General features: G+C 39.2%; 1 protein-coding gene across 2 annotated transcripts in view; it reads right to left on the bottom strand.

Moving 5' to 3' along the window:
• Window positions 1-12,130, bottom strand: part of Lama4 (laminin subunit alpha 4) — a 149,643-nt gene that overhangs the window by 44,501 nt on the left and 93,012 nt on the right. For both annotated transcript variants that reach the window (XM_087207925.1, XM_087207926.1), the window contains exons 16-23: window positions 10,682-10,798; window positions 8,920-9,099; window positions 5,729-5,868; window positions 3,421-3,594; window positions 2,631-2,776; window positions 2,033-2,195; window positions 993-1,126; window positions 364-535 (exon numbers count right to left, since the gene is read on the bottom strand). In XM_087207925.1, coding sequence (XP_087064051.1) covers window positions 364-535; window positions 993-1,126; window positions 2,033-2,195; window positions 2,631-2,776; window positions 3,421-3,594; window positions 5,729-5,868; window positions 8,920-9,099; window positions 10,682-10,798 — 1,226 coding nt within the window. The remainder of the gene's footprint in view (window positions 1-363; window positions 536-992; window positions 1,127-2,032; window positions 2,196-2,630; window positions 2,777-3,420; window positions 3,595-5,728; window positions 5,869-8,919; window positions 9,100-10,681; window positions 10,799-12,130) is intronic.

The following is a 12,130-nucleotide window of genomic DNA, read 5'->3' as shown; positions in this document are numbered from 1 at the left end:
TATACATTCAAGTCAGCAAGGTGTTCTGACTGATTGGGGCATATGATTTAAAGGAACCAGTGTGACATTTCTGCAGACACACTGTACACCTACATTTGGTGCTGATTTTTCTTAAAATTTTCTTTACGTTTATAAAAGGGCATACTTAATATACTTCTAACATGGGGTGAGGGGAAATGCATTCCAGGGCTGCTTTTTATTTACTGCTGTCATAACTTCTCCAAAAGAAAACAATCCAATTTTGCTTTCTAAAGTAGAAATTCAGTTTCATAGCACAGCACACTCAGCCTGAGAAGGTTCCTGAAACATAAATAACAGAAAGGAAAGGAAGTAAAGGGGAAGGAGGACTTTATCTTCACTCACTCCATTGACCATCAGGAGCACAAGGCCATTGTCAGCTGGGGTTCGGACTTCTATGTCAAAGCGCGTCACCTGGCCAAACTTCCCTCTCCGCGTGATGTCCCTCACCACGGCATAGCTAGAGCCATCAAAGAAGTAACTGGCTGCACGGCTCTGAGTGAAGGCCAGTTTGTCTCTGCAATGGAAACGTGAGCTCATGTCATGAACATGACAGATTTTGTTATGCTTTTCAGACTCTTAACTCATTTTAAGAACATCTTCTATGGACTTCAAAACATTTGAGTCCTGTTGTCTACATGGAAGAAATGAAATATTTATGGTAAACTAACTGCATTGCTTTTAATGGATTTCTTCTCTACCCTATGTACTAAGACAACTGAAACGTACAGGGAAACCCCAATCTCTGGAATTCAGAGTCAAATTTCAAACAAGTTAACATTTTTAGTACTTGTGTGTGCTCATCTATGGCAAAAAAAACCCCCAACAAAAACTGAAGTCTTTTTTGTAGGTGTAACTATTATGCAGTTTCACTACTGTTTTCCCCACATTTGAGAATCAGCATAATAACTCACATTTGTCCTCACAGATGCTCTTGCCTAACAAAGTCTTGAGTGTCTTGCACTGTCTCTTACCTGGCACAGGGCACTGACTTGGAGGGATCCATATTATAGATATGCTTAAAGTTGTACAAGCTGATCACGTCATTGTTCAAAGTGGCCAGCTCCAGGCAGCCAACATAGCCAGGCAGGTTTAAGGTGGCAGGAAGCTGTACAACACACAAAATAGGTCAGCTGTCCACGATGCTGCATCTCCAGATACCATAGAACAGGCAGCATTAAATGAACACCAAGGGGACCGTCCATTGATATAAGGCCAGAGTTTATGCCTACTCTATGTCACATCATTTAGATAGGCAGTTGTAAATTTATACCTATGTACAAACAAACATTTGTCAGCTGTAGGTATTGCAGCAGAGAAGGTAGGATTTGAATATAAACTATATGCCATACACACTGGACAGTGAATATGTGACAAAAATAAATTTTCATACTAGCTTTGTGAGCTAGGTTTTCCTGTATTCTTTTACATGAAAACAGGAAAAGTAATTCCCAGAGAGGTTCAATAATGTGCCCACAACTAGTGAGTTAACAGCCCTGGAATGGAAACTTTTGATGACTTGCAGTCTTCTTGGGCCCTTCCTTCTCTCACCCTTCATCAATGTCATGTTTGCCCTGAGGTCCTACCCGCTCTCACCCCAGACACTTTATTTCATGCCTTAGTTGAGATAACTGAGTTTTGGACTTTGCATGTTTAAAGCTGAAGATTGAATCTAAACTGGGGACACCACAAGGGACAGTTACTACTGCACAAGCAGGGTACTATTAATTACCTCTGCATATTGTACACCCAATTTGTACCAATAATTACCTCTGCATATAGCATAATGCAATCAATTGATCTTCAAGTATTAGTTATAGCTTGAAAGCATTTCATCTATGAAGATATAGGTAGCAGAGACTAGATTTATATACTAGACTTGCAGATCCTTGTGCCAAATTCTATTACCCACTTAGCTGAGCTTTTAAAATGATATCAGGGTTCCTCCAGATCATTATATATTGATGGATTTATGTAGATTTGTAATAAGTCAGCATATATCTAGAAAGCTCACCTTGAAGTTTGAAGGCACCCCACCAACATAAAACACCGTGTCCTCAGGGTCCAGATCCAACAAGGAGTCGTCTCCTGCAAACTCCCCCTTTTTAATAAACTTCTCCTCGGCTGTGCTACTTAGACTTGGGACTGTCAAAAACACCTTTCCGTGTTTCCCTACCCTGTGGAGAAAAAGGGTTTTCACTCTTTATTCGTCTTGTAATTTGTAGAAAATACTTATTTAACATCAAAATGTTAATGTTTCTTTATCACCAAATGGGTCATTTGGTTTTGTCACATTAATAAATATTTATCTAATGCTAACCATCAATGAGAAGAGAAGAAAAGATGTTTCATTTTAGAATTTACTTATGGGTTGGTCATGTAAAAAGATGGAATAATCACATTATAACTTAAAAACGATAGCTATTTTTTCCCCAATCTTTTCTATGAAGGTGTTTGGGAAGGAATATAAAAATAATGGAGGAAAAGGAGCAAGAATCAAAGGAAGACAATGTTATTTATGATGTCCACAGGAGGACTGTGTGTATGTGAGTGCACTCAATGTATTTCGTATGAAATGTGCATATAAGTTGTACATCGTGGATCCATTTTACCTTTCAATCTTGACAATGCTGAAGTAAGCAGGCCAGGAACTGACAGGCTTGGAGTCCAGTGGAATCTCCACATCCTTAGTTCCCAAGTTATAAATGTATACCAGGTTATCGTTTTTTATTGCAAGACCCATATACTCTTTTTTGGCCTGAAATATCAAGAAGTTACTTAAGTAAAATTCATATAAATAAGTATTGCCTATTTTCATTTCTTTAAAGGACTCAACCAACAGTCAAACAGTTGGTACACAAGGAGCTTCTGGCCTGCATTATTAGCCAAATTTCTTGCTACCCCGGCATCAGCTCTGCCTGTCCAGCCTCTCTATGACTGTGTCAGTCTCCCTACCCCGCTTACTCTGAGTGCATCCTAGACGAGGGGGAAGGCAACCGCTGCCTCATGGGAAGGGGACGGCAGCCAGGAGTGTGCTGATACCGTCAAGCTAACTACAGACATAACATGTCCAGACTACTGAGCACCATGCACCTTCAAGTAGGATTCAGCATCAGACACAGAAGCTGCCATTATTCCAAAGACTTTTGATATATACTTCACCCAGACTTGTCAAAGTTAGTGATGTGATAGTGATACAGGAAGCACTCCTAGAAATAATCCATGTAGAAAATCACTTGCCCTTAAATCACTACTTTAATCATACCATCAAAATGATCTTTATCATTCGAATTACCAGAGTGGGAAATTTGATTGCTTGTCTAAGTACCTCTGTTTTAGGTAAGAGAAAAAACAGCTTTTCTTTTTAATACTATCCCCTTCTTTAACAACCCAAGCTCTTACATTTTTGCTTCCAAGGTACAGGATGAACTGATCTGCTGTCCCTGCCAGTTCCGGCTGCTTCGAAGGAGGCTTCATGTACAGGCTAAGGGACGTAAATGCCTTTAAGTCATCCGTACTGGTTTTAGGGTGCACATCAACGGCTGAGTGGCCATCAAACATCATGGAGACCTGGATCTGGAGCGACAAATTGTTCCACTGAAAGTACGTGTAGAAAAGCTCAGACTGCCTTCCTGTGGTTTCAGTGGCCGTCCCTCGATCCTGCTAGGGGCCTCTGAGCTCTCCTTGCCTCTATATTTTTTATTTGCTTTCTTACTTTTGTGGAGAAAGAATGTAGGCAGATTACAACAGCTTAAATTTAAAGTGGCATAAAATAAAGCAGAAAAAAAGAATGACAAAGTAGATCTAAGAATATGAATTTCACAATGCCTGTGGGCTGAACAGACTAAACAATCTGAAGAAACACCTGATCAGTCATATGATTAGAAGGCCCTTAAGAGTTACATAAGACTAAATTATTTAGGAGAACTGTAAATAATCCTAGAAATTACTACGACTTCTTTTTCCCTGTGGTCATCATAAAAGGAGTGAGGGGTGAGGCTGTGGGCTACACCCTTGACCACATTTGTACAGTTAGGAAGGACTAGACACAGCTTTGTAGTTTGGAAAACTGGCTCTCCCACTTAGTAACCATGAGCAAATCCCTCAGCTTTCAGTTTCCTCATCTGTAAAATGAAGACAATAAACTTGTTGTGAGAATGAAATAAGATGATAATTACAAAGTGTTTTTCAGTCCCTGGCTCTATCATTATAATAATAACAATGATAAGTTCCTTAAGATGTTTCTTGTAATGATTCTCAGAGAGGCACCACAACAAAGCAGTTTCAGCACACCTCCAAGAGGCCTGATACCACAGGCTGAACCGATTGGATTCATGGGGATTTGTAGAATATTCAGGCAGGGATGAGTTGTGCATACTCATGTTATTTGTACAAATCTTCCTGAATAATTGGAAGTATTTACATCAATTAACATTGGTTTGGCTGGTGTTGATAGTTGTCTCAGGATTCTATTTCCAAGTCCCTAGAGTGCAGCTGGCATTTGTTGTCAGTAGAGATCAATACATCAACAATGGAGCAGTGGCTGGGATTGAAGTCCTTTTGCAAAACTTGGGAATCTGAGCAGGACGTATGGGTGTATGAAAACACCTCAGTGGGGAGCTGAAGGAGCTCCTAATGGTAAGGCCCAGATTCTCTTTAGAAAAATGACTTTTGGGAATTAAGATCCCAAAGTTATGGTCCATGTAAGTAATATTATAAGAAAGCATTCTCAATAACCTAGCTTTTTAAAATCCATCTCTTCATATACCTTTAAGATAAATCTTTTTGGAAATACAGACTATGAAATTCAAATGAAGTAATTTGTGTCACGGGACCGTTTATCACATATCATTTAAAAGTGGGGTGTATTTATTGAGAATAATCTCCATTATTATAAAATGGCTGACTTGTTACTCTTCTTTCTGTCAGCAGTTGGGGCCAATAATCCGTTCAGGCTGATTCTTAATTGAGAAAATAAAAGCATATAATTTGGTTGTAACCAAAAGGAGGCTGGCGTCTAAATAATGAAAGAACAAGGCCTCCTCTGCCACATTGAAGATGTTAACTGTTATGTCAGGATGTGTTCCTGACAACACGGATTCTAGTTATCTCATTGCTGGGTTGCTTCTGTAAAAGTGTCTCAGAATAGGGCTCTGCTGAGTTTCTTCATCTTAACAGGTACTGTAGTGATTCTGCAGTGAAGCTGGCTGAGTGGTCAATAGAAGCTTCACATAATCTATGCTGTACCAGAGAATTTCTTAGAGGTAGGACAGGTAGGCAAGATTATTCCATATGGTAATGACACTAACACAGATGCTAAAATAATGAATGATAATAATAATGATATTGAGTTCAGTCTTTTTATTGGGGCTTTACTTAATTTCCTTTGTTATATTAGCTTTGTTGACTAGGTTAATGTTGTGCTTATCGATCCTGGCTATATGTTAGAATAGCCTAGGAGGTTTTCTCTCTCTTTTTTTTAAAATACAGACATCAAGCCTTTCCTCTAGAGAGGCTGACACATCACTCTGAGATTGTGGTCTGGAACTGGTTTATGCTTCTCATGTCAAATGAGCAACTGGGGCTGAGAGCTGCTGAATTGCATAATACAGTATTAAGGTTCCAGGCCCTGGAAGCCGCCTGGGGAGTTAGAGCTCAGCTTCATCTTTTCATTTCCATCCTGTGCCTGCTGACTCCTTCCATCCGTTACCTTGCTCGCAACACTTCTGGTCTGAGCAATGAGCTCGCGGATCCTCTGGATGCTGGCAGAAACATTGCTTGCAGGCCGCTTCTGCTCAACCGTGCGAAGTTGATCCAGGAGCTGAGGGACAACTTCTGTCAGATTCCTCACTGCAGTAATAAAAATTAATCACTTGAGTAAATGTCTCAGTACTAAGCATACGTCCAGAATCAAGTGTAGAGACAGCAAACACATCATCACCTCTGGCAGAACTGTAAGAAAATACTTTAATGCTATAAGTTAATAATGAAGCCCAAAGCATAATCCATTTCTGCTTTGTGAATTTATAGTGCATACTGATTTATAAATGGAATGAGGACCATGCTCACTTACAACGTACATCTCTAAGGGGCAGGACCAGTGACAAGCACACAGATGTTCTTTTAATCACACAGCACAGGTTCTGCTCGCCTCTGGATGACTGATGTAAGGAATTTTGCTGGGGGACAGGAAGCAAGCAGGCTGTTTTCCAGGACATACCCACAGACATCACACTGCTGCTGCTACTGTCCCGGCACCAGAGCTACACGGAGGAAAGCAGGAGGCACCCGAAGAGTGGCAGCCATGCCAGGGAGAGGGGGGTAGCTGAGGCCTGGGGGGCCCACATAGAGCAATGCTACAAGTAGATCATACTGGGACTTCCAAAAATTATTATTTAACTCCTAGATTGCTTTCTGAAGAATAAAGCACTCACTGGGGGTTTAGGGGAAATTGAGGGATAGCAAAAAAGGAAGCATCTGGGGCATGGCACAAACTCCCCTCAGATCCAGCCTAGTGCATCTGCGCTCCCTGCTCAGGGCTGGGACTGATTTCTTCTTCTGTACAGTTTCTTTTTACGTCTTCAGAATTCGTAACATACACATAGAAAAGAGCACATGTTGTAAGGCTTAACGAGAGAGACCCAAGACAGAATGACATAACTGTTTTTCAGAATTGCATGGACTAAACAGTGGTTCTTTTTTTTTCATTTTGGTACTGGGGATCAAACTCGGGACCTTGCGCTTTTGAGACAGGCAGTGGAACCACTGAGCTAAATCCCTGGCCCTAAACAGCAGTTCTTAAAGCATGGTCCCCAGTCTAGCAGCGTCAGCTTCCCAGGAACTTGCTGGAAATACAAATTCTTTCCTATTTTAAACCTCCTGGGCTTCTGAGAATGGAGCCCGGCAGTCTGTGTTTAACAAGCCCTTCGGGGGATTCTGATGCACACCCATGTCTGAGCCCACTGGACCACAGAGAATGTTTAGGGGTATTCTCCTACCTAAGTGCAGAACCACGGTCACTGAATATCAGCACCTGGGCAAGAGCAAGCCTCTTACTAAAGCCAAACTACACTGAGATCACGAGATGTGTCAGTGTGGGTCAGGAAACATCTCCTCTGTGTACTTAGGAGACAAGGTAAATAGTCGCCTTTGGATTACTGTCCACAGTAGCCATGTTAAGATAGTAAAGTATATTTAAGGCACTGCATCACACATTGATTATGGAAATGTATATAAGATAGGGTTTCCCCTTGCCCTCAATTCTCTCAGAAAAGGAATCCATCTTATATTAGAGGTGTTACAAAGTCTTTATGTTATAAAGTCTCATTATGAAATGCTCTTTCAAGTACTTTGTTTTAAATTACAAAATGCTATTTGAGTAAAAACACAGTAGCTGGAAACAATTTTATTAGTGCTACTTCTGGATGATTACTGGAGTCACTTGATTAGGCTGATGAAAAATGGAGAAAAAGACATTTAACACATATTGAATAAATATTCCTAAGGCAATACTTGGATAACTGTAAATGCTAAATATCATGAAAATAAATATGTTAAAGATAAATATTTGAAAGCAATTAAGTGAGTGGTTACATGACACACTTCATGAATATATACTGAAAGATGGACGAAAGAGCTGTTTTCCTGTTATGGTACTAAGTAGTTGTAAATTTTTAGAAATAAAATTTCTACTGGCAGACAAATTATATTTGGGTCATACACTGTTTCTTAATTCAGATACAAGTGAAGGAAAATAGTCTAAACCCACTTTGGAGAATGGTTTTTGGAGAATGATTTACTGTTGTAGTCACGATGTGTGGTGATATTGATAGACACAGAAGAGGTTATGAGGAGATGATACAAATATGAGATTAGAAAGAAGAAAATTTCTCTAGTATTGTATGATTGAATATCTGTGAGTAACTAAATTAGGAAAACATTGAAATTTTTCACTTTCATTACTATAAAATTATATATTCAAATGCACCAACACATTGTTCTCCCTGGAAAGCCATTATATTAGTCATATTCAGTGTTTGCTGCAATAACCTACTTTATTTACTCAGGTAAGGAAAAAAGCGATGCTGTTGTGCAAAAGGAGTGGCATTTAGTAATCTTTTCCCTAAAGACAAAAGAGTAGTCTGTTAAGGTTATTTACTCTAACATTTGATCAATCCTTTCCTAATGGGTCAATCTCACACTGATAAAAACAACTGTTACCATTATTTCACATAGAAAAAAAAAACTATGGTTCTTTACTAATCTATCTACTATTTCTTTATGGGAAATATGTACATTTCATATATACACATATATAGGCTTAGAGACAGAGGAACTGAGTAAAATTTTTCTACATTAACTTCTACAGTATTCCAATCTAAAACTCAAATGGAGTAAGTTGCTTGTTGTCAAAAGTTGTGTCCAGTTTAATGGCTACTTTCTCAACTGGATCTTAATGGTGAAGCTTCTGTTATGGTTTAGATCTAGAAGGCCCCCTTCAAATCCCATGTGTTCAGAAATGGGACTTTCTGAAGGTGACTGGATAACGGGGTGCTATATTCAGCAGTCCATTGATCCACTCATGAGTTCATTGTTAAGTGTGCTATTAGGCAACAGACCCTGGTTTCAAGAGGTGTGTCACTGGGGGTGAACACTTAAGAGTGCGCATCTCACTGCCTGATTCTTCCCTTCTCTCTCTGCTTCTCCGCTGTCATAAGGTGGACAGCTTTCCTCTGCTATGTCCTTATACCGTGCTGTTTCTGTCTTGGAGCCAGCTGACCATGGACTAAATTCTCTGAAACTTTGAGCCAAACTAACTTTCCTCCTTTAAATCATAGATGTCAGGTAGTATTTTGTCCCAGTGATGGGAAAGTGATTATTTAAACAGTTTGTAAGTGTTACCTGCATCTCTAGCAGAATCCACTGCAGTGTTATAAGCGGAAGAGTCAAAGTTCTGAAGATTCTGTGACCAGTTGGTAAGGGTGTTAGTCATCGGAGCAGTGACCTGTTGGACCCCCACTGTGGTCTTGTTCGCTTGCTCGACGGTCAGCTTGGACTGACCCAGGCGCTGCCGAATATCACCTTCACACAGAGCACAAGGACATTCACTTTGCAGAGCAGCAGGACATTTGTTGGAGAACACTGGTGTCCTTTTCATTGATGGGATGAAGTAGAACTCAAAATTTGGGATGTTAAGGAAAACTAAGATCTTTAAATATATACTAATTACAGTATAGGTTAAGTGTACGAGAATATTTTAAATGGTGTTAATAAGTCTAAAAGACTCTATAGTCTTGTTTAAATGCAGTAGTTTACTTAAAATATTTTCAAATTAAGAGATAAAATCTAAAAAGCCTAATAGTATTTCCTCTGGTTAGAAATCGGGTAAGAAAGCCATAGAAAATTCACGTGAGATTTTAACTTATGCTTGTTTCTGAAATTCATCATCAATAACTCTTTCTATTGTGAAAAAGTATTTATGTGGGACAGTTGCTATAACAATGATTCCACGTTTAGTACAGAAGTAAATAAATAGGAAAATATACTTTTACATAAGGCAAATAAGTTTCAAAAGAAAATAAGTTTCAGTAGGAAAATCCCATTTTTGTTTAAAAATCATTACATATTTAAAATAAAAACAATATAAGTTTACAATAAACTTTGCCCAGGTGATGAGATCATAGGTGAATTTTTTCTCTTTTCTTATCCATATTTTATTTTTCTGTGGGGGTCATATACTTCTATAATAAAAATAACTAGACATCATTACAGTGATGTGACTTCAAAATTTTAAAGCAAAGAAACATCCAATTCAACCTTGATTCTGACATAAGATGGTGTGAAGCCTTACTGTGCTTCTACCTGGTCAGGCCTATGGACAAGACCCCTGCCCCACAGGCTTCAGGGCTCCTGTCAGCGGGTGGCGCTGCTCACTGCCTGGGGAGGAACGTGGGGGACACAGCAGACACCAGTCAGCAGTGGCTCTGCTGACACCGACAACACAGAGGACCAGGCTCTCCGAGTACCACCGCTGTCCTGGCCAGATCCTGGGTGTGCCATGGTGCCGTGCTTGGATTTGCTCTTTTTGGGTAAACACATCCAGCACTAGTGTCTCAACTTTATGCCACTGAAAGCATCTGCTTCCAATCACATCCTTGCAGGACACCACTGCAGCTCCAGCTTAGGCAAGGTGAGCACTTGTTTCTCTGTTTAGCTCATTAGTTTCCCTGCTTATATGATGAGAATGACTTGACATATAACAGAGGGAAGCTGCCCAAAGTCGGAGGCCAGAGAGATCCAACAACCAAATTAGGGCATACTGTTAACAAAGGTGTCCACAAGAAAGCCGCTTAGTATACAACTAGTAGTATAAATGGTATGAGCCCATAACATACACATTCTTGCCATGCAGGCATGCACTCAAGAAAGCATGGAAGAAAATGCTCTCAAATTTAAAGTTCATCTCTAGGTGATGTGATCACAGCTTTTACTTCTTAGTACTGCTTTTTGGGGCAATGAACACTGTTTCTTTTGTCATCAGAATAAAATGTTAATTTATAAAATAGATTGCCATTTAAAAAAATCACCAAATCCTTCCTCAAAGGTTTTTCTTCCTTACCAGGGAACAAACACTTGAGACTTATAAATTCTCTGTGACCCTCACCTCTCTCTGCTGCTTGCAGTCGCTTCACGGCATCTTCTAGTCTGTGTTTCAGGGCGCTCTTCCTCGTAAGAGCCCCGCTCACGCGCCTGCTGGTGTCGGCCACTGCCTCCTCACTGCCTGCGGAGAAGCCGCAGAAAGGAAGACCAGTGAGCTCACAATGCCTAGGAGTAGTCTCCATTTCAACAAGGAATATTCTGGTTTGCACCACGGAGCCATCTGCAGTGTTGTGAGTACAATGAACATAGATCATCAGTTCCGGAAAGTGGCATTTAGAACAAGAGCTACAGGTTTGCAGAAAGCTTGGAACGCTGGGTGAGAGTAACTGAGGTAGGATCATTTCCTTGAGACATACAGCAGTGCCTGACTAATAGCAGCGCCACAGCTGATAAAGAGCTGAAAAGAAAGACATTTATCTATTTATATCACTAATGATTGGTTATGTAAGACTAATTTTTTCTTATTTTTCGATAAAGTTTTAATTGACATATCATATACACCTAGTAAACAGCACTCTATAGAGAATACAGCTTGATGAATTTTTACACAGTGAACACAAAACACAACCAGGAAGCAGTTCATCAAAAGAGCTCCCCGGGACCCCTATGATTGGTCAAAGGTGATCATTCTTCTGAATCCTTCTCTGTAAGCTATTATTTGTTTTAAAATTCTTTGGAACAAAGACATGATAAATCATGGTGACCTTTCATATCTTTCCTTGGCCTCTGTAAAATTGTAAGTCTTGTTATCATATAGACTAAGCCTTCTAGGTTTTTTTTTATTCTACAAGATTGTTTTGTCTATTCTCAGCATCTCTCCACCCTCCACCATGCTGTTTACATGCATGGGCACACGCACACACACACACACACACACACACATGTGCAAACACACTGTTACAGTGTTTTAACTGGTATTGTATTACACCTGTATATAAATTTGGGAGAACTGTCAATTTTACAAATTTGAGTCTTCCTATCAATGAGTGTAGTATTATTTTTAGATTTGAACTGTTATTTAGATGGGTTTCCATTAGGATGTTTAATTTCTTTCAGAGGTTCATTACTGTTTTATGTATAGAGGTCTTAGCATCTTTTATGAGATTTTTTCCTAGGTATTTGATGCTATTGCAAGTAGTACTATTTTTAAAAGCTAATTTTTGTTATTTATAGAAAATTAAACTGGCTTTTTACATATTGAGTTAGTAATGAGGGTGTTCTTTGTTTTGCTAATCTTAGTGCAAATACTTTTAATATTTTATTGTTAATGTGTTTGCTGAATATTAATTTATTGTCTATGACTATTATGAAAGTTTACATGCTTAGTTTATTCTGAATTTTTTTGAACCATAAATGGGTACTGAGTTTTATTAAATGCTTTTCTTACATGTATGATCACATTAATTTTCTCCTATATTTTATAAATATGAATTACAATTGATATTTAAATGCT

Source organism: Heterocephalus glaber, unplaced genomic scaffold (assembly GCF_053883595.1).
Source record: "Heterocephalus glaber isolate CG9 unplaced genomic scaffold, H.glaber_assembly_v1.0 deba00000896, whole genome shotgun sequence".
NCBI lineage: Eukaryota > Metazoa > Chordata > Mammalia > Rodentia > Bathyergidae > Heterocephalus > Heterocephalus glaber.
This window is presented reverse-complemented; position numbering and strand designations above follow the sequence as displayed.